The 25,757-nt window shown below is 46.7% G+C and overlaps 1 protein-coding gene across 3 annotated transcripts in view; it reads right to left on the bottom strand.

The window, feature by feature from the left end:
• Positions 1-32: 32 nt before the first annotated feature.
• The window catches only part of ADAM17 (ADAM metallopeptidase domain 17), a 53,248-nt gene continuing 27,523 nt past the window's right edge, over positions 33-25,757 (bottom strand). For 2 of the 3 annotated variants that reach the window (XM_003984509.5, XM_045054988.1), the window contains 12 exons: positions 23,627-23,740; positions 21,476-21,620; positions 21,280-21,368; positions 19,783-19,935; positions 13,522-13,721; positions 12,363-12,466; positions 6,977-7,111; positions 5,249-5,379; positions 4,851-4,929; positions 3,842-3,930; positions 2,163-2,213; positions 33-1,745 (listed from right to left, as the gene is read on the bottom strand). In XM_003984509.5, coding sequence (XP_003984558.1) covers positions 1,392-1,745; positions 2,163-2,213; positions 3,842-3,930; positions 4,851-4,929; positions 5,249-5,379; positions 6,977-7,111; positions 12,363-12,466; positions 13,522-13,721; positions 19,783-19,935; positions 21,280-21,368; positions 21,476-21,620; positions 23,627-23,740 — 1,644 coding nt within the window. In that variant the 3' untranslated portion in view covers positions 33-1,391. Of the gene's footprint in view, positions 1,746-2,162; positions 2,214-3,841; positions 3,931-4,850; positions 4,930-5,248; positions 5,380-6,976; positions 7,112-12,362; positions 12,467-13,521; positions 13,722-19,782; positions 19,936-21,279; positions 21,369-21,475; positions 21,621-23,626; positions 23,746-25,757 lie in introns of all 3 variants that reach the window. The other variant, XM_045054989.1, reaches the window with a different exon arrangement.

The following is a 25,757-nucleotide window of genomic DNA, read 5'->3' as shown; positions in this document are numbered from 1 at the left end:
AACTCTATAAGTGGAAACAAGGCGAAGACAAATTTGTTTAAAAAGTCCATTTTATAAAAAACGATTTTCTGACACTGAGCTGGGAACTGTTCACTCTCACACATACACCCACTCACCCAGCAGATTCCAAAAGTGTAATATATCACAAGTAGTTAGAAGACAGCAAACACCACAAGGTCTGAGTTCAAGTATTAGTGTAACAGGCATCTGCATAATAAACGTCCTTAGAAGAAAAGATTTGATTTGTCACAGGTTTGGTTAATTGCCCTCAGTTTACAAGTCGTCTGGGTCAGAATGTGTTGGCTGCTGAGCACATTTCAGTACTTCAAAGCTTTCTTCCCCCCTAACTGTAATTTTAAGGAAATCAGAATTCACTTTGATGATGTTTATCCTTCACAAAGTAAACGCAGAGAGTCCCGAAGCACTAAAGCAGAAGGTCACTGCAGAGGGTTTTTAGGAATCAGCTGTGTAGGGAGAAAGCGCCAGGCCCGGGAGGGGCAGCGTCCCCCACCTGCCCAGCACCTTGGCCTTTCAAGACCACCTGTTGTTTGGGGAGGACTCGCGCACGCGCCCCCTCGGCCACTAATTTGCCAAGAGGCAACGGTGCTCTCATTTGGAAGTAGTTTAGAATGGTGAGCATTTTCCCAGCGTGGCAACAGCATTAGACCTGCTTTGACGACAAAAACTGCCCAGCAAATTGGGGTCCTACACAGTGGGCAGGAGTCTGTAAATTCAATTGGGCTACCATTTGTAAGCTAGACTGTTTTAATTCTAGAAAGTGCCAACCTCAGAATCTGAAGAAGCATTACCCCGAGTTTAGGAGTAACTGGGGTGACTCTCCCCGCTGCTACAAGCTCTGGATGCCTCTGAACAGAACCCACGTCCTGGAAACAACGGAGAACTCCGTTTTTACCTCCTTTGTCTTTACCTGAAGGCAAAAAATAAAATCTGTGTTCCAGTTGCCCTCAGAACTAAGGCCTGCTAAATGCCTCCCTGGAGTCAGCGGATCATTACAGTGTATATAAAAGCAACTGAGCGTGTCCTCAATCAGTGCTGTTATCAATAAAAAAGATAATTTACAAAAACGTAAATATTCATAACCTAATCCAGCTGTATTTTCTGCTTTTGCACCACAGGTTGAAGGATATTTTAAAAACCAAAAAAACTAAAACCTGAAAGCCTCAAAATAAGCTAGATTCACCTTCCCTCTTCCAAAGGACAAGGGCCTGAGCACACGAGCGTCATTTATTGCGTGTGAAGGAGCCCAAACACGTGACCAGCGTCTGCCGTGAAGTCACTCGGGTCTCCCAAATCTTCACAAAAAGATGCAGCGACTTCAAGTCCCGCGTGTGACGAGCCCGCACGCCTGAGGCCCGGCCCGGGTCCCCGGCCTAGCACTCCGTCTCCTTGCTGCCCACGCGGTTCTGACGCTGCAATTTGAAGGACGAGGCCTTCTCGCTCCTCGTGACGGGCCGGCCCGTGAGGTCCTCGAACGACTTGGCGGCCGTGCTGCTGTTGGGAAAGGGGTCCTTCTCAAAGCCGTCCTCGTCCACGTGCGAGTCCGTGCTGGGGTCCTCCTGGATCGTGTCCATGCGCTGGTGGTCCAGCTTGGGAGCCGCAGGCACCGGCGGGGGCGGCGCGGGGGCGGCCTGGAGGGGCTGCGGGCGGCCGGGGGTCTGGGGCGCGGGGAAGGGCTTGACGATGCGAACCGAGGCCGAGTCCATGCTGCTTAGCATTTCCACGTTCTGCAGAGACAGGGAGTCACAGGTGGCTCCGGGTCCCGGAGCTCCAACCTCCCCCGGCAGGCGGCTGTACCCTACGGGGACCGTGACCCCTCGCGCTAAGGGAAGCACGAGGTGAGGCTCCCTCACCTTCCGAAATCCTGACGACCTGCCCTCTGAGGACCCAAAAGAGAACTCACAAATAACCCTATCAAGCTAGGATCCCAAGACGGGAAGGTCACTGCCGAGGCGCTAAATCCGGGCCGGGAGCGGGGCAGAGCAGCCTCCGCTTTCCCTCCATCCACACAACTAACCCAAGTCCCAGCCTCCCACCTTCCCGCCGCCAGGGCCCCGCACCGGCGGCGGCCGTGGGGCTGACGGGAGGCCACAGCGGGGCCCAGGACGCACCCGAAGGCGACCTTCTTTCACGTGGGTACTTACGCTGGGGTGGAACAGAGACAGCGACTCGTACTGCTTATCCAGTTTCTTGTCCTAGAAGGAAAACGAGCAGGAAGAGGGTCACTCTTAGGAAAACTCAGTTACACGCGCTTTCCCTTCAGGCCCCTCCTAAGCGAAGAACTCACTCCGAACGGGAGTGTGGAAAGTGACAGCAAGTCCAGCAGAGGAGAAGAACGTCCCAGATAAACTTTAGGAGTTCTGCCACCAGCCTGAAGTGCTTCTTTCCCTTGAGGCAGTCAGTGTACTGGTGTTAACGAAGCAAACGGTCCAGGAATGTTTAAGTACGGTCTTTCTGAGCGATGTCCCCCAAAGCCATTCCCCACGTGTTGAGGGGTCAGAGCCGCGTCACCCCTGGGGACGCGAGGGCAGCCGCGGGGGTCAGAGGGCGCTGCGCCGGCTCAGACGCCCCAGGCCGCCAAGGCCCGCGCACTCTCCTCAGCCTTGTCCACGGTGACCGTGACCCAAATGCTCAGAGGGACTGGGCCTCGAGCCCCCACATCACTCTCTCTGCAGAAGGCTGAACACGTGGTACTGTCCCTGCCCCCAGCCCCTGCCCGACATGAAACACAGTGACGGGCAAGACAGGAGGCCGAGCCCGACAATCTAGGCCTGGCTCCCGGCGCAGCTGTCGTCACGTGTTCCGTGGTCAGGAACCAGGCACCGGCATCCTCCCGTCCGCGGCTCTGCTCCAAAACCAAGGGCCGGGCCTCTGTCACAATGGGAGCTTGCGACGCAAACAGAGGAGGCTGGCCGCGAGCAAAAGCAACAGCAAGAGCGGCAGTCGCGGCCACCCGTCAAAGCTTCGGCCACGTCACCTTCACCACAGCTTTGCTTTAGCACAGCTGCTCCCTAGACCCTCGCCACACCCATCACGTTCACCGTCCCTGGGGACGAGCTGCTCAGCGAGAGCCCGGGCAAGACACGTAAGGAAGCAGAGGCAGCAAAGACTCATGAGACGTAGCTGTGCCGGAATTTTCCAGGTGCTCAAAGGAGGGGGCGCTGCACAAGACTTGTTCCAGAGCACGAGTCTGGAAGCCGGGGTTGGGTTTTCTCATCTCTACAGCAGACAAATTCTCGCTTTCCCACAGAAGCAAGGTGGGTGATTTATAAGAAAAAAATGTTAAAGCCCCCAAGTTTATAAATCACGTGGGGTTCATTAGAGAAAGCCCAATTCAACTCGTTAGCTGTTACTCACTTTGAACGAGAATAATGAGGATTGCTCCCTCTCATTAGATGGGAGGACTGAATACCCTATACGGTAAGGCCAGGGATCTGTAGGGTAGAGGGAGCCGTCTTTGGAATGCTCTGGTCTTACAAAGCCAGAAACCCTCTTGTTTCAAAGCTTCAGTCAGAGATCCTGCACAAATCCAGTTAAACAGTCCCCCCGGGCTCAGGAGTAGAACAGTCCTCAAATCACACGTGAGAACAAACATCCATACACAAAAAACATAATTCTTTTAAGAGACTATTAGCTTAAAAAAAAGACATATTAGCTAAAATTTTCACAAAATAAACCTTCCTAGGGAACAACAGCAAAAAAATGTCATTGGAAACATCAGGTCGAATCTTGCTAAGAACAAGTCTACCTTTTCCAAAAGTTGTAAGTTTGGAATTGTGCAAAATCGTAATAAGTGCTTCATTACCTAAAGTCGGTGACTTACCACACAATGGACAAGAATGCTGAAAGGGATCCAAAATATCAAGGAGAAAACCAGGACGGAACCCACGATGTTGTCCGCTAAAAACTTCCCTGTGAACAATTCGAAACCGTGAATGTCCTGATTAAGTACCTTAGACACTCAGAATTCAGCGCTCTTAGTATAGCATCATTGTGTCAAATGCCACAGACTGTTCGTCAGGTGGTGCTGCTGAGAAGTGTCATTTCAGATAGAGCCCCGACACGCTTATTGAGAAGAACAGATTACATCACACGATGCTCCACACAGTCCCTTGAGTGATGCTGAGGGACTAATCACATGGGAGACTACTACTCGTGCTGACGCGTAACACGACAAAGTTGGTGCTTTCTGGGTTTTATTTTTGGGACGATGAATGATGAACCCTGCGGGACAGAATACACTGCTGCTTCTGCAACATCTGAGGCCCACTGTTAAAATAAACGATGCTTACATCAAACACGATTCAGATTTACAACCCACAGCACTGAACCATGCTTATGCAGTCACGTGTTCATTTTCTAGGAAAGAAGGAAACCAATATTTGACTTTCCTTGTCTGGAAATCTGCGTATCCACACTACACAGGGGGAGACCTGTGAGTCCATTTTATCTTAGCTGACAAATATGTTTCAAGACAAAAGCTGTGAGGGGCACCTGGGTGGCTCAGTTGGTTAAACTGATGTCCGCTCAGGCCATGATCTCATGGTTCGTGAGATGGACCCCCCCCCCACATGAGGCTCTGCGCTGACAGCAAGGAGTCTGCTTGGGATCCTTTCTCTCCCTTTCTCTCTCTGTCCCTCCCCCACTTGCACACACTCTCTCAAACATTTAAAATAATAATAGTAGTAATAATAAGACAAAAGCTATGAATATTTCCATCTTCTGTTGCCAGACAAGAGCATATGAATCTGAAACCACACTTTTCTAATGTCATCATTAGAACTGAAAGCAGCTCAGCTCTACGCAAACAACCACCCAGGGAAATCACGTACCAAAAGTGTTGATGCTCAACTGGTCAATGAAGTCCCAGAATCGCTCGATGACGTCCTGGACTCGTTTCTCACATTTGCCCTAGGACCGGAAAACAGTCAATTTTACAATCAGTGGAGGAAAAAACCAAGTAATTAACGCTCACCACCTAAAACCAACCAACTTTACCGAAAAGGCCGCCCCAGGTCCCACCCAGTCTCTGGACTCAGGGCTCTGGCTATGGAGAGAGTGCTTGGGTTTCCCGGGCTCGGCTGCCTCCTTCCACAGACAGACAGACAGACGTGCGGGAGAGTGAACGGCGGGCGCCAAAGGCACTCCCGTTTGCAAAAGCAAATCTTTGCGATATAAAAACTGCCCACCTGACCGTTACAGAAAAAGCTGAACAGAAGGAAACACTCACATTCATGTCACAAAATCCCACCGTACAGGGCTTTCCTTTCCTCAAGAATAAGTTCTTTTGTTCAGCGTCCACATAGGGCACGCACCGGCCCGAGGGGTCCCGGCAGCACACCTTGCACGAGTTGTCAGTCTCTGAAACGGAACCAGGGACAGCGGGAGTCCGGTCAGGGACAGGGCGCTCCTCCCTTCCCTCCTCCCCGCCCCCACCCCCACCCCCAAAGGGAAGCAACTCCACTCATTTTTCATTTCAACAGCAAACAATCCCTAGTTCAGCCCCAAAGAGTTAACTTCTGAGTTCACGCTCCGGGGTCCTCAGGCCACAAGGTAAAAACAATTCATTCACACCCAAGAGTTTCCTTTCTTAAAGGGATTAAAAGCCAACTTATTCTACTTCAGATCCTTCATGATGCTAAATGTTTCCCTTTATCCCAACGTTCTTATTACACTGCTTTCGATCCTTCCCTTCTCGGTTTGAAATACTCCTTGCACAGCCAAGGCTCCAGTGAGAAGCCAACACACTGTGACAGAACGGGCCCACTGCAGATGTGAGTCACCTGCCGTGTGACCAGAGCACGGCTCGTGGGGTGATGGAAATAACGCCACCACATAAGTAAGCCACGTGGCACAGACACCAACAGCGGAGATGCCCAAAAAGTCACCTGGCGGTGTAACTTGGGACGGTACTTGACCCGGAGGCAGCCCATATTTACCCTTACTTGGAGAAACGGAAATCAACTAGAACACAGAATATGCCAAACCGCCTCAATGGGGAAAGAAAAACCTCTTCATCATTCCTTCACTTATCAAGCATCTCCTGGGCATTTACTACGTGTTCTTCCGGGGCATCCCAAGCCTTTGCCACGCACTCGATAAATTATTTGTTTGACATCTACTGTGTCAAATACCTTCCTTATTCACTTCTTATTCCACCTGGAGGAGGCCCTTACTCCACTGTATGGATGGTGAGTTCCCAACCTGGCGGTTTTGACTTCTGGGGGGTGCAGAAAGCAACATAACTCTCTCAGGTGAGGCAAGGCGGGAAGGCTAGAGCCCAGTCAGTTCCCGAGGCCCCTTCTCAGACCCAGGAGTTCCAAAATAGAAGGTGGAAACCTGAGGACGAGTGTCTTGAGAGGCCAGCATGATGTCACCAGGCATCGCTAAGCAGGGCCCTTGCCCCAGACACCCGGCAGCGGGCCCAGCCCTGTTGACAACAACAAATACCCTGACAGGGTCAGGTCCTGGGATCGGCTCTCCCTGGTTGAAGCCTTGAAGGTATCGCAGTTCACTGCCCGTAAGATGCAGACAGCGCCAGCTGCGCTCGTGGGGCGTCTAACATGGTGCGTGCGTGCGTGTGGCGAGGACGGACCTCCGCCCACCCACTCAACCGCAGCAAAATTCCCTCCTATCCCACCCCTCAGCCTACACCACCACGTGGTCTGAAAACATCGCGAGAAGGAAGGCCGACCGACAGCACGGTTTTCATAGACAAGGTAGAGGGGCAAGGACCTGAATCCAGAGAGCTCCGTCCCCCAGACCACCCTTGAGTTCTCCCCCCTTGAGTTTTGGGGGGAAGGGGGGAACGCACCGCCGCCCTGGCCGGGGTTCTCACCGCCGCCCTGGCCAGAGCGAGCGGCTAATCCTGCTGGGCCCCCAAAGGGAGGGACAGGGCCCGGTGGACACAGGCCATCTTCCCTCCGGCGGCGAGGACGCAGCATGGAGATGCGCTCACCGTTACACGCACAGGACTCCAGCCGCTGCTCCCTCTCACAGAAGGGAACGCACTTCCCATCTTTACACTTGCCAAGATCCAAGCACACCGTGTCATCTGCGGCGTTTCCGGGAGGGGGGCACTCGCTGCTGTTACCTGGAAGCACACGACGAGCACACAGGTCACGGGGAGTCATGCGACCACCGGTCCTACGGGGCAGACCCGGGATTCTCGCAGGTCAGCACCGCGCCTCACCAAGAGGAAAAAGCAACCCACGGGGCAGGACGCCGGCAGCCTGTATCCAACCGGCCGATAAACACCGAGTGCCTCGCTGGGTACCGAGCACCATGCGGTGCAAGTCTCCGTGCTCCCAAATGTCTGCACTCAGTCTCCCCAGCCTCCCCTCAGCCACTATTTCACATTTTGCTTTTACTTTTTCTTTTTCCGTGTTTGTTTCTTTTTGAGAGAGCGAGTGAGCAACAGCATGTGTGTGCACTTGTGCACGGGAGAGGGGCAGAGAAAGAAGAAGACAGAGGATCTGAAGCAAGTTCCACACCATCAGCACAGAGCCCGGTTTGAGGCTCGAACCCACAAACCACGCGACCGTGACCTGAGCCGGCTGGGCACTTCACTGACTGAGCCACCCAGGCAGCCCTGCTTCTACCTTTGCATCGTGAAACACAACTACGTATAAAAGAATATACACCGGGGCGCCCGGGTGGCTCAGTTGGTGAAGCGGCCAACTCTGGGTTTCAGCTCAGGTCACGATCCCGCAGTCTGTGCGATCGAGCCCCGCGTCGGGTTCCGTGCTGTCGGCAGAGCCTGTGTGGGATTCTCTCTCTCTGACCTCCCCTGCTCACGCTCTCTCAGTCTCTCTCAAAAAAGATAAATTATATATATACACATACATAACATCCACACGCTACTGGACAGACATCAGAGCCGTTTACTTGGACTGAAAAGCAAGCCGTGGGGAAGGCTCACAGAAGCGGCCGGCCAGGCCCCTCCAACCTCACCAGCGACAACTCCCGAGCCCTCACGCTCAGCCGCCTTCCATTTCTTCACTGCTCCAAGGTCTCTCACCACAGAACCTTCACGAAGGCTGTCCCGTCCACCTGGAATGCCCCGAATGCCCTCATTTCCATCGCTGAGGGAAAGGGCCGGTTCTTACTCCCCCTTTGGATCTGGCTCACAGGCGTCCCTCGGCCCTCCCGGGGACCCCGCTTTCACCCCCACTCTGTTCCATTGCTACAGCTACAGCGACTTCTGTCCTTCAAGCACACGTGGTGCAATTTACATCTACTTGATGATGTGCTTTCTGTTCCCCTCACAGAATGGGAAGCTCCACGCCAGCGAAGATCAAACCTCTTAGTGAATCCGTTTATATCCAATCCCTATCACACCATAAGGACATCACAAATATCTCTTAAATGAATCGATGATTCTTAAGGACAAATAAAAGCCACCGAAGGATGTTAAACTCCAGTGACAGGATGGAACGAGTGACTCATTCTGGAAAGTGAGCAGCACGAGCACGACACGAGAGAAACTGCTGCAGGAAAACAATGGGCGGGGACCAGAGCTGGAGGCCTGGCCTTCCCACGGCGGGATGGAACCGACCCACCAAGTCAGTGCGGCAGTGACACCAAACGCAAAGGAACCGGCCCCGTTTCGTTAAGTGCCCGGGATACCCCCCAGCCTAACTCGGGTGCGCCGCACCCGCCCCTGGTCTCACGGAACCCTTCACGGGCGCCGGGCATTTGGCGTCCACGGGGCAGGCACGTGACAGGCCTGCCGCTGCGGAGCGCAGGCTGCGAGGAAAGAGCGGCAAGCGGTGAAGGGGGACACCCTGCACTGTCACCGTGTTTTCGGTCTACGACGCTGCCCTGAGCAGATACGTAAAAAATGCTTCGCGCCTATCTGTCAAACGCCTGTTCTCAAGAGACTGGTATCAGAGTAGCAGACGCGGAGAAGATCCGTAAAGGCACAGTGTCACCTGTCTCACTGGGCTGTCCGTTCAGGGTGCGTCAGAGCTAGCAGGTAGGGCGTGCGGCGGGGAGGGGCCCGGGGAGGGGGCCGAGAACTTCCCGCCTAACGAGATGGCAGGTGATGCGACGCTGCTGGTCGGGGATGCTGACCTTGTAACGCGCTCACGCTCCGCGAGTGCTGCTCCATAGAAAATACCAAGGAGACAAAAGGCTACTTGATGAGAATGAACCGAGTTTTTCAAACTGCTTTGCTTCTGCTTATTGAAAACATTTTTCTGAATCTGCTTTATTATTATAATAAAGACAGAAACACTGAGCACAGCTAGAAAACGCTGATGTGAACTTGACTGAGACATTCTGGCTCCTCACGTGGCACATGGCCGGCACGCTGACAGATCTCCGAATGCAAGAATCACGAGTCCCGTCTGATAAAATGCACATTTAAGAGTTCAAAGGAAAACGGAAATGAGACAAAACTTCACTAGAATGGTTATAATCAGAAAGACAACCCGCGTTGGTGAAGGTGTGGACGGACAGAAACCCTCAGGTGCCGCCGGGGGCGGGGGGGAGCATAAAATGGTACAGCCGCCGTGGAAATCAACCCGGCAGCTCCTCAAACGATTCAACAGTGACCACGTGACTCGGTTCCACTCCTGGGCACACACAAGGGAAAGGAAAACATATGTCCACACAACACGTGCACACAGGTGTTCACGGCAGTATTCACGAGAGCCAGAGGGCGGGAAGAATCCAAAAGTCCGTCAAGTGATGGCGGCCCATCCTAGGACACCGGGACGGGATGCAGAGCTGGGAATACACTAAGTACTGACACGGGCTACCTCATGGGCAGATCTCGAAAACGTGATTCTGAACGAAAGATGCAAGAGGCCACACACTGTAGGACCCCACTTACACGAAACATCCAGAACAAGCGAATACCCAGAGACCAAAAGTAGATTACTGGTTGTCCGGGGCTTGGGAGGGATGAGGAGGCTCGGTGACAGCTAAAGGAGACAGGTTTCCTTTCGAGGCGATGAAAATGTCTTAACACGGAGCGTGGTGGTGACTGCACAGATGCGAATACGTTAAAAAACACTGAACTGTACGCTTTAAATGGGTGAACAGTATGGTATGTTCACTGTATCTTTTTTCTTTTTTTAACGCAATTGGCTTTTTTTTTTAATTTTTTTTCATGTTTTATTTATTTTTAAGACAGAGAGAAACAGAGTGTGAGAGGGGATGGGGCAGAGACAGAGGGAGACACAGAATCCGAAGCAGGCTCCAGGCTCTGAGCTGTCAGCACAGAGCCCGACGTGGGGCTCAAACTCACGAACTGTGAGATCATGACCTGAGCCAAAGTTGCACACTTAATCGACTGAGCCACCCAGGCACCCCTCACTGTATCTCAATAAAGCTGTTATGAGAACCAAACCAACCAAAAAACACAGAAAGTTAAAAAAATAAAAGAATGGGATAGATACACGAGACAAATAGGAACAAAAAAATCTGGGGTAACTGAGTATCAAATAAAGCATTAAGGTCAAAAAAGTCACAAGGGTCAAAAAGAAACATTATATACTGGGTAAAGGAAGAGCAGATCATGAAAATGTAGACAGTATGTCCAGTTACGTACCTAATAACATAGTTTTGAAAATTTTTAAGGAACTGACAGAACTGAGAAAATATGCATAGTTCATATAGAGAGCTTACAGATTAGCTCCAGGTGGATTAAAGTCCTAAAGGTAAAAGGTAAAATAATGAACCTAATGAAACACTGTGGAAAATATCTTTGTAACTGTCCATAGTTCAATAAAATACACACCCCGTCACAACGGCAAGATCTAATTATTAAAACAAAGTTGTGTTCCAAGAGGGGCACCTGGGTGGCTCAGTCCGCTGAGCATCCAAACTTCAGCTGGGGTCATGGTCTCATGGTTCAAGAGTTCGAGCCCCACATCAGGCTCTCCACTGTCAGTGTGGAGCCTGCTTCAGATCCTCTGTTCCCCTCTCTCTCTCTCTGCCCCTCCTCCACGCGCATGCTCGCTCAGAAAAATACATAAAAAGTGTTCCAAGAAGGACAACAGATAGGAGGAAGGCATATGCAATGTTTAAACCGCTTGAATTATGCAAGAATTCCTTCAATCAACAATAGCAAAAAGACATAAAACCCAACTTTTAAAAATGGACTAAACAGGGGTGCCTGGCTGGCTTAGTCAGTAAAGCATGGGACCCGATCTCAGGATTGTGAGTTCAAGCCCCGGAGCCTACATTAAAAAAGAAAAAAATTTGGACCAAGTATATGAACTGGCTATTCACAAAAGGAAAATTCTGAATGGCTAACAGATCTAAGAAAATGTTCAAGAAACATGCAAACAGGGATGAGAGATCACATTACACTCATCAGATTGGCAAAGACACCTGGACAATACTGAGGGTTGGCAAGGACACTGGGATGCAGGACTCCGCACGCACTCCTGGCGGCACTGACACACCAGGACCGCCGTTCTAGACATCAATGTCCTGCCGCTTTCTGTAGCCAAGCAATTCCACTGCTGCCCATGTACCCAGGAAACTCTTACAACACCTGGAAGACATGCGTGACGATGTCTGCTGCAGTCCTATCTGCAGGATCCAGAGATGAAAGCGACCCAAGTCATCACTTAGTGAACAGCTGAGTACGCTAAATACGTTAAATCGTACACGTCAACTCAGCAGGTGCCACAGCGATGAACTATGTATAAACACGGATACAGACATGGAGACAAAGACATACAGCACTACACAGATAATTAAAAACATGGCACTGAGTTCCAAAAAAGATCTAAAGTAGAATATCATTCTGGCATGTTAAAAACACCCATATACACAGAGTAACACTACACGATCTTTCAAGGAAATACACACGGCCAGGCAAATATGAAACACATTAGGACACTGCCCGGGAGAGCAAGGGCATGATGGGGACGAGGTGAATGACAGGGAAGTAACGAAAAAAAAAAAGAAAACAGAATGGGGCTGGCAAAGACCAGTGACAAGTGTATCTCAACCTAAGGAGTATGATTAAAACAAGCCTGCACATGAAGTTTATGAAGGGTTGTTTTCATCTAAATGAAATACAATGCGGTTTCTTTTTTTTTTTTTTTTCGACGTTTATTTATTTTTGGGACAGAGAGAGACAGAGCATGAACGGGGGAGGGGCAGAGAGAGAGGGAGACACAGAATCGGAAACAGGCTCCAGGCTCCGAGCCATCAGCCCAGAGCCCGACGCGGGGCTCGAACTCCCAGACCGCGAGATCGTGACCTGGCCGAAGTCGGACGCTTAACCGACTGCGCCACCCAGGCGCCCCGACAATGCGGTTTCAAACACACGCACATGCTCACTTGAGCACAGTATCCCGAGAAGCCCCTGGGGGACATACCTGTGCAGTAAGACACGCCTTTGCAGGTAGCATTAATAGCCTCCTGGCACTTCTTCTGGGCAGTCTCGAACTGACAGTTTTTACAGCAAGGACTGTTCCTATCACTGCAGAGGGAGAGCAGACGGGACAGTCCAAGTCAAACATCAGCCCCGTGGCACACACTACTGTCAAGTCACAAGGTCCTGAAGATCGCAGGGAAGGCCTGTGGCTGGGCCCCCCCAGGTGCTGGTCGGCCCTTCCTACTATGGCATCAGGAAGCAGTGCAGACAGTAAGTACAGACAGGCCCAAGGTGACTCATCCTTAAGACACCTTGGTGTCCTTGGTTTTCATTAACTTAGTGTCATAATTTCTTAAAAAAGGAAGACATGGGTCTGCAAGGCAACCGTGGTAAGGAAGCCAGGCAACCAGAGTCCTAGTTCCCATCAAAATTTACATCAAGGGCACCTGCATGGCTCATCTGGTTAAGCATCCGCCTTTGGTTCTGGTCATGACCTCACAGTTCGTGAGTTTAAGCCCCACATCGGGCTCACTGTGCTCTCATCACAGAGCCCCCTCTGAATCCTCTGTCCCCGCTCTCTCTGCCCCTCCACCACACATGCTCATTCTGTCTCAAAAATAAACACTTTTTAAAAATCTTAAAAAAAAAAAAAGATTTTACAACATCAATATGTTCATAGTCAAATCCGCTATTCACCAAGTTTTCCCCTTGTACTGCTAAGCCAGCCACTGGTCATAAAATTGGAAACACAGGTACCTTCTAATTTGTAACCTGCCTCCTCCGTATTTAGCTTATGCCATTAAACAGTAATCTCAACATTATTTTATTGGAGAGAAACACAAGAATTAATTTCGATCTCAGGAGGACTGTCATTCTGTGTCTAATATTTTATCACTATGAAAGAATGTAGCCATGAAATCACCTCTCTCGTACATCTGTTTCCTTAGAAAAGACTCTCTGAGCTATGGGATGCGGAATCAAAGAGTACATAAGGTTATAGATTTTGTAACATAAAGTCAAACTGCTCTCCAGAAAGCATTTTTCTTTCTGTAAAGGACAAAAAGGACAAACACACGTGCAAGCGTGCGCACACACCCTTTCACGATTCCAAAGCCCCTGCGTCTTCCAACTGCTCTTCCCCCACAGCCACATGCGCTCACCTGCACTGCACACCCTCCTTGAGCATGCATTCGCTGCTGCAGCAGGTGTCGTTGTTCAGGTACATGATGCCAGGATCGCATTCCTCTCCTTCGTCCACCCTGGAGTTCCCACACACTTTGTTGCTTCGTTCTTGGAAACACTCCTGGGCCTTACTTTCAATGGTCTTATAGATGGACTGCTTACTGCAGTTTGAAAACATCTTGAAAGAAGGAAGGCCACAAAGGACCCAAAGTAACAATAAAAATGCATTCCCATGTAGTGTTTGTGTTTCTTCCCTAGAGACAAACTCTCAATGTAAAAGCCACAGTCAGAGCCACCTTGAAGGCATGTCAAGTTCCATCACTGTCTCCTCAAAATGCCAGTTATATGGAATCAAGTTACCTCCCTGAGTAGGGTGCTAAAAGCTGGCGTGGATTTGGGTAAAAGCCTAAAAATTCTTCACAGGCAGGCTGCACAGTGAGACCGTGCATCCCAGCCTGTCCCTCGAGAGGACCAACAGTCTGGTTCCACCAGATTCTAGGCTGTCCTGTCCCCAGGCATGGCACCTGACACGGCCACAGTGCCAGTGAGAATTAGGAACACACCATCATCTTCCAGGACATAACGATTCGGGGATGCCGCGAATTTCTGATTTACCTCCTTCTCTTTCCCTGCCTATGTGTATGAATGACCCATGTTTAAAGTTTTTAGGGGCGCCTGGGTGACTCGGTCGGGTAAGTGACCGACTTAGGCTCAGGTCATGATCTCTGGGTTCGTGAGTTCGAGCCCTGTGTGGGGCTCTCTGCTGTCAGCACAGAGCCTGCTTCAGATTCTTGGCCTCCCTCTCTCTCTGCCCCTCCCGTTTGCAGACTCTCTCTCAAACATATATTAAAAAAAAAAAACAAAAAAACACAAAGCTTTTAAATAGCTGAGCATAGTCAGAGGCATGAGATTACCTTACATGTGGTCTACTAAAAGATTAAATCCCAAATTGTAACCTAAACATTCACATGGATCCCCGTGATTTTAACAATTTCTTTGTGATTTCTACAGTTGACCAGTATCTCAAAGGAAGCCTCTACCCTAGTTCCCCCACCATTTTCAGTACAGAACCATGGAAATGACCTTCTTATAAATTTGGGGATTTTTTTTTAGCAGGAGCTCTAAAATGGAGTCCATTTTCCAAACCATCTGAAATTAGCAAGAAAAGGAGCAAGAGACTTGAGGAAAATTTAGTGCAGTTTCTTGAGGGAAGGTCTCCACAGTTGCTGCCTTTTGCTAAAATGGCTTCACTTTCTCCCTAGAGAAGACCATGCCCTTGAGGAGCAGAGAACACAGGACCCTCCAAAGGTAACTGTGACCACTGAATCAGATGACAAAAGGATTACTTTTATTTATCTCTTTATCTATTTATTTAACTTATAAATGTTTATTTATTTTTGAAAGAAAGTACGAGCAGGAGAAGGGCACAGAGAGAGGGAGAGACAGAGAATCCCAAGCAGGTTCCGTACTGTCAGTGCAAAACCGGATGCGGAGTTTGAACTCACGAATCATGAGATCATGACCTGAGCTGAAATCAAGAGTTGGACGTGACCAACTGAGCCACCCCTGAGCCCTGAAAGATTACTTTTAAAAGATATTCAAGACCTTATCACCTTGAACAGAAATCCTAACTGGGCTTTTTTATTTTTTTTAATGTTTATTTAGTTTTGACAGAGAGAGAGGGAGACACAGAATCCAAGGCTCCAGGCTCTGAGCTGTCAGCACAGAGCCCGACGCGGGGCTCGAACTCACGGACCGTGAGATCATGACCTGAGTCGAAGTCGGACACTCAACCGACTGAGCCACCCAGGCGCCCCTGGGCTTTTTTTTTAAAGGATTTTTTGGGGCGCCTGGGTGGCTCAGTCGGTTAAGTGTCCGACTTCGGCTCAGGTCATGATCTCACGGTCCATGAGTTCGAGCCCCGCGTCGGACTGTGTGCTGACAGCTCAGAGCCTGGAGCCTGCTTCAGATTCTGTGTCTCCCTCTTTCTCTGCTCCTCCCCTGCTCATGCTCTCTCTCTGTCTCAAAAATAAAAACATAAAAAAAAAACAAAAAAAATTAAAGGATTTTTTTTTATGGTAAAGAATTTTATTTTATAGTAAAAGTATTTGTTTTAAATAAAGATATTTAAGGGGTGTTATTGCTGTCTAGCCTCAGGCGGTTAGAATTTGCTGGGTTTATTCACGAGCACTGCAGATCCATGAACTCAACTTTAGAAGTTCACTTATGGGAGATGAGACCATAAGGAATTCGAATGGACACTGAAGCCATAAGAAGACCTCCTCACTAACTTATCAGAGCCACACCTGAGCAGCAGGGCCCCTCGGCAGGGCTCAAGGGGAATGTGGCCGTTGCTCTGGTCTCCCCTTTGTGGCCTCCACGCTCCCTAAAGACCTCTGGCCTTCTCTTTTCATCCTTCCCACACTCTCTCCTCTTGTGCCAAAAATCCCTCAGGCCATCTGGCCACACAGAAGGCCTGCCGCACAAGTCACTAGGCCACATGTCACTTCTCAGCAGCTGGTCTGCGGGAGGTGCCAGGCCCTGTCTTTTGAGGTCGAGGAACCTGGAGCCCTTTTAATCTAGTTAAAAACATTTTTATTAAGGAATTGATTTAAAATGTAGATTAGAAGATACCTAATATATTTTTACAAGTTTGTTAGTGGGGTAAACCAAACTAATAGAAAATACGCTAAATATGACATTCTTGGGACAAAATAAATAAATGGATAAATTGTTCTTGATAGACTAGCACCTCTTTGTTTGTCCTACACTTCTTTTTTTATTTTTTAACACTCGTTCATTTATGAGAGACAGAGACAGAGCGTGAGTAGCAGAGGGGCAGAGAGAGAGGGAGAGACAGAAAATGAAGCAGGCTCCAGGCTCTGAGCTATCAACATAGAGCCCGATGTGGGCTCGAACCCACTGACCGCAAGATCATGACCTGAGCTAAAGTTAGACGCTCAACCGACTGAGCCACCCAGGTGGCCCATCTTTTCTTATTTTGACTTTTTAAGTAAGCTCTACATCCAACAAGGACAGACCAACACTTCCTGAATTAAAAAACAAAAGGCCTGGCCAGGCACTGTTCTCATTAGGAAGTCCTTCCCGGGCTGCTTGAAGAACTCGTGGGGAAAGTTCACTGAGGAGAACTTGTACAAAAAGAATCTGCAAAAAAGTAAGACAATTTCCCCCAAAACACCGACACCATCCTCGTAACAAAGAAGCAAATGACTACAGTCTAGAGCGCACTGTCCAATACTGTAGCCACGAGCCAAGTGTGGCTCCGTAAATTTATTTTTCCTCACCACGTACTTCACACTTACAGAAATGTTCACTCATTGGGAATGCAAACTGGTGCAGCCACTCTGGAAAACAGTATGGAGGTTCTTCAAAAAATTAAAAATAGAACTACCCTACGACCCAGCAACTGCACTACTGGGTATTTATCCAAGGGATACAGGTGTGCTGTTTCGAAGGGACACATGCACCCCCATGTTTATAGCAGCACTCTCGACAATAGCCAAAGGATGGAAAGAGCCCAAATGTCCATCAATGCATGAATGGATAAAGAAAATGTGGTATATACATACAATGGAGTATTACTTGGCAATCAAAAAGAATGAAATCTTGCCATTTGCAACTATAGATGGAACAGCAGGGTATTATGCTAAGTGAAATGAGTCAGAGAAAGATAAAAATCATAAGACTTCACTCATATGAGGACTTTAAGACACAGAACAGATGAACATAAGGGAAGGGAAGCAAAAAGAATATAAAAACAGGGAGGGGGACAAAAACATAAGAGACTCTCAAATATGGAGAACAGAGGATTACTGGAGGGGTTGTAGGAGGGGCGATGCGCTAAATGGGTAACGGGCATTAAGGAATCTACTCCTGAAATCATTGTTACACCATCTGCTGACTTGGATGTAAATTTAAAAAATAAATAAAAACGGAGAGCCTGGGTGGTGCAGTCGGTTAAGCGTCCGACTTCAGCCAGGTCACGATCTCGCGGTCCGTGAGTTCGAGCCCCGCGTCGGGCTCTGGGCTGATGGCTCAGAGCCTGGAGCCTGTTTCCGATTCTGTGTCTCCCTCTCTCTCTGCCCCTCCCCCGTTCATGCTCTGTCTCTCTCTGTCCCAAAAATAAAAATAAACACTGAAAAAAAAAATTAAAAAATAAATAAATAAATAAAAATTTAAAAAATAAGTTAAAAAAAGAAATGTTCACTCGTCATGGACAGAACAGTATTATCAACACCCACATGCCACTCACCAGCTTCTACAATGACCGACTCAGGCCTTCATGACTCCTCTGTACCCTCACCACTTCCCCTCTGCCCTCACACTGGTTTGTTGTTGTTGTTGTTGTTTTTTAATAGCTTTAGTAAGACGTATTTTACATATCACAAAATTCACCCATCTCAAATGTACAAGTCAACGATTCCCAGTCACTTTATCAAGTGGCGTGGCCATCACCACATTGTGGACATTGTCCTTTTATAGTTAATTCCCATTCTTACCTCCAGCCCCAGGCAATCACTATTGAATTTAAATAAAATAGAACTTAAAATTCAGTTACTCAGTCTCTCCAGCTACATTTCAAGTGCTCAATGGCCACATCTGGCTAGTGGCTACTGTATTAACACAGAATATTGCCATCATCCCAGAACCTTCTACTGAACAGCCCTGAACTACAATGTACATATTCAGAAATGCAGAGACAACTCAGAAAAACGGAGGAAAACTCAACAGGGAATGTGATAAGTCGGAAGAGTAGGCAGAAATGAGGAGGGAAAAGTGCCTTGGGTGCGAGCTACCAGGCAGAGGAAAAATAAAACTTCAGGTGCAACGCAAAAGAAGAAGAGACTGTTTATACATAATAGCCAAGGAAAAAGAGGACAAAAGAACATGAGAAAGAAACTTTCAAAAAAGCAGGGCCGGGACCAGGGAAACACAAAAATAACCTGGTCCTCTAGCTCCATGCCAGGCTCTAAAGAGCCAAGTGCCGGCTCAAAAGAAGAGTCAGGAGAAACACTTCACCGTCTTTCCCGGGTAGAGTCAGCCAACTCTCACTCAGCAACAAAACCAGTATGTTTTCCTCATTATGCCTCATGCTGCTTAACACCAAGTAAAATGCAAGAATCAGACACCGATGAACACTTTCAATCCAAACTCTAAGTCAGCCACAGCCACTCCTACGGTCTCTCAAGAGGCTCACAGTACCGCATGCCAAGGACTGGTGTACTCTCAAAAATCCTAGGAGCCAACTGTTAATTTATTTACTCAACAAACTATTATATGCCAGGTACCCCTACTAGGTACTGGAGACAGAGCTGTGAACACGACAAGCACAGGCCCTTCCCGCGGGATGCTTATACTCTGTCAAATTATGGATTGTGTTGAAGTTTATAAAAACATGCAGGGGCGCCTAGGTGGCTCAGTCAGTTAAGTGTTTGACTTCAGCTCAGGTCATGATCTCATAGTTTATGGGTTTGAGCCCCACGTCAGGCTCTGTGCTAACAGCTCAGAGCCTGGAGCCTGCTTCAAATTGGGTCTCCCTCTCTCTCTGCCCCTCCCCAACTAGAATTCTGTCTCTCTCTCTCTCAAAAATAAACACTAAAAAAATTTTTTTTAAAAAACCCATGCCAGGGGCGCCTGGGTGGCTCAGTCAGTTGGGTGTCCAACTTCGGCTCAGGTCATGATCTCACAGTTTGTGAGTTTGAGCCCCGCATCAGGCTCTGAGCTGACAGTTTATAGCTCAGAGCCTGGAACCCGTTTTGGATTCTGTTGTCTCCCTCTCTTCTGACCCTCCCTGCCTCACACTGTCTCTTTCTCTACTGAAAATAAACAAATATTAAACAACAACAACAACAACAAAAAAAAACCATACCAACTGTTAAGTACTGTAGACTTAAAATGAATGACAACTTGTATAAGAAATGACAGGAAATTTTTAACTTGCACCAGACCTTGCCATTTAGACCTCCAATACAAGCCATTACTGTCACTGATTTTCCATATAGCCCAAGTCAACATATGATTAGCTTTGATACCAGTCGAAATGATAGCTTTAACCAGATCTGATGGGCTATGTTTCACTCTCAAACACACAACCAGGTTTGAGGGTACTTTGTAATTTGCAGCTCCATCCCTAGAACTGAATGCTTTACTGGGCTCTCATTATAATTAAATATAGCCTCTTTCTTTCCTAACCTTAAAAAGCTCCAAAAGATACACACCTTATTGTTCTCGTGATCTCCACTCACCGCTATGGGATACATAACATATTTTCCTCCCTGGTCCTCATTTGGGGCACATTCCGCTAGGCCATCCGGATCATGTTCTGCTCCAAAATTGTGTCCCAATTCATGAGTTGTAACCAGGTCAGCTTCCTTAAGGATCGTGCAAAGAAAACATTATTTCCTGATATCCAACCATCAGCTGCATTGGCCAGCTAGGCCGTGATTTCTTAAATGGGGTCTTGATTAATGCGATCAACGACAGAGTATCAGTTGGACTGTGGGAGTTGGGAGTGTCTGGATTGAAGGGCCCAGCACAGTGGAATAAAATACCTACACCAACTATAACATCGTAGCCAAACTACCAGTGTATCAGATCAGTATTTCCTATCAATATCCATTCTCCCCTTCCTAATCCCACTCAGGTGGCAATACACTCAACTAAAATAAACCACCTTTCCATATGTCCTTGAGGGTAGGTCAGCCTCATGACTGGTTCTGTCCAGTGGGATATAAACAGAAGCCAGTGGGTGGGACTTCCACAGAGAAGCTTTTAGAAAGGGACAGACTAGGCTTTGTCCTCCTTTCTGCAACACAGAAGAGAACCACCTTGTAAGCAGGAGATGATAAGCAGGAGGACAGAGGCCTGTGCTCAGAGGGGCTGAGTGAAAACTGGAAACATCCGGGCTCCCTGAGGGCATCACCGAGCTGCTACAGCACCCACAGGATGCTATCCATGACCTTGTCGTTGACTGAGGCAAATACCCCTGTTATTTAAATCAATGTTTATTGGCTTTTCAGTTGTATGGATTTGCTGGAATGTGCCTTACCCATTCCTAATGGATCTATCTGGGCAAAAACAAGATCCTAAAATCTTCTAGAGGAAAAAACTGGTCACATACAAAGGATAAAAAATCGGAATGACTTCAGATTCTAATAGTAACACAAAACAGAAGATAATGGAGCGATGCCTTCAAGCACTGAGAAAACTTAATTATCAATCAAGTTTAAGAGTAGGGTAAAGACATTTTCAGATATGTAAAAATCTCAATTTGCCTCTCACGTATGCTTTCTTAGGAAGCTCTGGAACATACGCTACACCAAAATGATGGTATAAATCAACAGAGGAAGAAGATGAGGTTCAGGAAATGACGGAGTATGGAGAGGTCTTCAAATGACAGCTACACAGCAGGACCAGGAGCCTAGGAGCCACAGGATGAAGAGTTCGGGGCAGGGCCGGGGGCGGGGGGTGTCTTTAGGAGAAACAATGGCCCTGGGTAGGGGGGTCTCAAAAGAAATCTCACAGGTAATTTTATCTTTTCCTTTGTATTTTTTATTTTCACATTTCCCACCAAAACACATGTTATTTTTTTAGGTGGAAACAAACTAACAAAAGCATGTATTACTTTTCTAAAAGATACCTACGTAAATATATAAAGTTGAGGTTCTACCACAATAAACTCCAAATCTATCCTTTTAAAAAATAAGAGAACATACCTTTGTAAGGATGGTTTTACCATAATTTTTTGTGCTGGTCAAACCACTATTCAAATAGATATTCTTCTTTCCAATTGGACTATAGTAAGCTAGAGGACAAAGGAAACAGAGACAGATTGCTCATTTAACACAGAACTACAATACAATCTACTCAGTCTGCCATTCTCACACAGCCACACAACAAATGGAAACTTACCCTTTGGACAAACACCTCCGTGGCTGTTTGCTCTGGGAGAACCAACGTAAGCTAATCCAAGAGTTCCCATATCAAAATCTTGATAGGTGAAAAGATGTGCGAGGCAGACTTTAGATGCTTCCTCAGCTATATCAAAGCTAAATTGCTTTAAGAAAAAAAAGCATTCTTAATTAGATTAACAATGACATCAGACTAAAAGACGTTTCAGCCAGACACTGGGGAACGATAACATACGACTGACTGCACTTCTGCTTCAGCCCACAAAACTGAGTACAATTACCTACACTTCTCACCCACCTGCACACGTTAAGGAACGGAGTGCTGTCTAGTCAGGGAGGAGGGTATGATAGGGAAGAGCTTGGCAGCTTCTTAGAACAGCTCAAAACTAAGAGGGCTAGTGTGCAGACATGCAGCCTGGCCCTGAAGACATTCCACTTCTGTCAGTCTCAGTGCTTGAATATTCCCTTCAGGGGATGTAGAACCTCATACCAAAACGGATCCCTCTAAAGTATTTCAAGGATTCTATTGGTTTTATAGGGTTTTTCCCCCTATTTATTTTTGGTAATCTCTACACCCAACATGTGGCTCAAACAACCCCAAGATTAAGAGTCGCATACTCTTCTGACTGAGCCAGCCAGGTGCCCAGGTTCTGCAGGTTTTTCTTTCTTTTTTTTTAAGTTTGCTTTGGTTTTTCAGCCTCCAGAACTATGAGAAATAAAATTCTGTTAAGCCCCCTGGTCTGTGGTGCTTTGTTACTAGCAGACCTAACACACTAACTCACTTGGTGAGCCTCTTTAGAAGTCAACGGTGCTAGGGGCGCCCGGGTGGCCCAGTCAGTTGGGTGTCCCACTTCAGCTCAGGTCACTATCTCACGGCTCATGGGTTCAAGCCCCGCATCGGGCTCTGTGCTAGCAGCTTGGAGCTGGAGCCTGCTTCGGATTCTGTGTCTCCCTCTCTTCCTGCCCCTCCACCGCTCATACTTCTCTTTCTCTCAAAAATAAACAAACATTAAAAAAAAGGCGAGGGGGGGGGGGAAACAGTGCCGTCTCAACCTCTGGGATGGCAGTGAAACACAGCAGATAAGGCATGTAGGGTACTATACGATGAAGCACTCCATCGATCTCAACTTGGATGAAGAGTTGGGAATATCCTTTAATTCAAGCTTTGAAAACTTAATTTTTGCCTTGTGAGACTGATGAGCCATGCTATGCATGGCCTAACCCATGGAAACTATTAGATAAATAAGCATTGTTAGAAGCTGCTGAATTTGCAGTAATTTGTGAGAGCAACCATTGGACACCAATACACTTACTAACATATTAAAGATCACTATCACGTCATAGAAGGTCATTTTACCACAAAGCAATAGCATATACAAACCCAAGACACTGAAATCATGTGGCAAAAAGGATCAATCATACCCTGTCAAGAATCCAAATGGCAGAAAATGATTAGGCTACCTTTAGATTTATCACCAGAATAAAGACACAAAGATTTTTATTTTTTTCCAGTGTTTATTTTTTTGAGTGAGAGAGACAGAGCAAGCAGAGGAGGGGCAGAGAGAGAGAGAGACACAGAATCCAAAGCAGGCTCTAGGCTCTGACCTGTCAGCACAGAGCCTGATGTGGGGCTCAAACCCAGGAGCCGTGAGATCGTGACTTGAGCCAAAGTTGGCCGCTTAACTGACAGAGCCACCCAGGTGCCCCAAGATACAAAGATTTTTAAATCCTGTAGAAAACTTTCAGATCTCCAAGTTATATTTCTACTAATACACTGTCATACTGTTTGACATGTCCTGGCCTAGGAGATCTACTGATGAGTTTCAAAGAAACCTGCACAAAACGGTGTGCAAAAAATGTACATATTGGGTATCCATCTACTTTCTAAAGTCCCAATACTTCACTAGGTTCTCAAAGATACTAAGTTTAAGAAGCACCACTCTCAAGCATTTTTCATTTTTACAACTTTTTGGCCCATTGTGCTGTCTGCCCAGCTGCAGGGGTGAGGTCACTGCTGGATTGGGCGGGGGGAAGCTGCTCCTGATTTTCAATAACCTTTGTTGATGCGCCCCTTCATTAATGCAGACACACCTCGTGTATTAGGAACCGTAAAGGATGCTCACAGGGTCCCACTAAGGATTCCACCACCTACCTCTAGCAACATCTTCACATCCCAAGCATCCTTTTCTTCATTTGGATAACTTTTTGCCATGTTATAGTGCCTTTCACCAGGTTTCACATCTTGTGGAGACTTGAGAATGCGAATCTATACTTAAAGAGACGATACACTTAGAACACTTCAGAAAAAAGTCAGAAGACTCTGAAATAATACTGCACTGTTTTAGCTATTCAAAATAAGATCACCTACCACTCTAGAAACAGTGTTTTAAACCCAAGTTCCATAAGATTCTTCAGCTCTAATATTCAATGTTTAAAAACAAACTGAGAAGCATATGGTATGGAAAATATGTAGGTCAGTGAATGATTTATCAATTTATAAATGTGCTTCTAAACTCTTACTTCCTTGGCATTGAGGAGGGCACCTGTTGGGATGAACACTGGGTATTGTATGGAAACCAATTTGACAATAAATTATATGTAAAAAAATATGCTTACTTCCTCTATATTTGGTCTGATAAAATGAGAACTTGGGTTCTATGAGCCTAAAATATTTATTCCAATATAATCAATGATTCAGACTCACAGAACAATTACATGTCTATCATTGCAGAGGAATAAAAGATTATAAAGGACAGGGGCTTTTCCTTGCACATACAGTAAAAATTCATGTTAATCCTGCTTTAATAAAAAAGGGAACAAAGGGTTATCTCCAAAAGAAATGAAACGTTATCAACTGGTGAGTTTGTTTAGGAAAAAGAACTAAGCCATGCTCAGCTCAGCCGTTTCTGGCCTCTCTTCCGAATCTGCCTGCCTGGACAGAGTGTGTCTGGTCTGCCACCAAGCAGTAAGCTCACAGGGGAGGGCTCTGCCTCTGCGGCTTTGGTGGTAGGTGGTCAAGATCAATTCTGGGATGAAATAGAGGGAAGCCCAGTGCAACTGCCCAGCTAAAAACCACATCCTCCAACCCAAGTGTCATCGTTATCATAAAGCTGAGATTTTTATCTCCTATACTGCACCTATTTTTCCAAGTGGTTCCAAGTTCTTAAGGCAAAAAAGGAGTTTTATTTCTTGGTTCCCTAAAACTTGAACACAATGCAGCTGTTTTAAACAAGTGAGGCACCTTTATATGTACCATAACAGAATAATTGCCAACATATTCGCAAAATGAAAAAGCAAGGTGCAAGAGGAGAGCAGACCACCATGTGTCAAATACACACATACACATACACATGCCATACATGCACAAAGTACTTCTAGAACGATACTTATGAAACTCGTGACATGGATGGCTCTGGGAAGGGGCTGGTTTGACAGTGGGCAGAGGCTGAAGAGACTTACTTTTCACTGGCTTTTGTACCATGTGTATACATTACCTATTCAGATAATAACTTAAAAGAAAATGCAAAACAGTAAAAGAGAATGGAAAAGGGAAAAATAATTCTCTTAGTTTTATATAAGTACTACAAACGTTTAACATTTATAAAGTATAGTATGATGCATGATTTCTAAAGTTTTTTTTTTTTTTAAAGTTCTAAATTCTAGGCTATAGAACCTATAAGAATATAGTTAATTTAATACAAACAGCTTGGAAAAAATAAAGATAATTTACACATTAAAATGTCTGTCGAAAGCAATAGCTGATTTCAGAAATCTTTTTAATCAGTCTTACCAATTTAAAACAATTTTTACTGCAAGATAAGATGACATTGAGACATCATTGCTGGGCATACTCCATTGACAGACTATAAAAAATCAGAAGATTCTGGGGAAAAGAGACCCACTGGTTCTACAGGCATAAATGCCTTACAAATGTACACAGTATTTTTGAATACATTTTCTAAGGATTCAACAGTATGTATCGGCATTCTGACTAAAGATGCAAAGCATCATCAAAAAAAAGTAAAACAATGAAGAGGATAAAAACAATAAATCCTGAGAAAGAAGAAATCACAGCAATGTAAAAAAGCATTCTGCCTACAACAAGCCTAAGAACAAAAAAGTTCACAATCTATAAATAATTATTTCAAAACGCTGCATAATTTATTAGATAAAAATCACTAGCATTTGAAAATATTTAAGATCAGAATCTGAGATAAGCTTCTAACTCTGAATACAAGTGACAAATACTTAGATGGCATCACTCAGCTGAGTAATAAAAGCCA

Source organism: Felis catus, chromosome A3 (genome assembly GCF_018350175.1).
Source record: "Felis catus isolate Fca126 chromosome A3, F.catus_Fca126_mat1.0, whole genome shotgun sequence".
In the NCBI taxonomy this organism is placed as follows: Eukaryota; Metazoa; Chordata; class Mammalia; order Carnivora; family Felidae; genus Felis; species Felis catus.
This window is presented reverse-complemented; position numbering and strand designations above follow the sequence as displayed.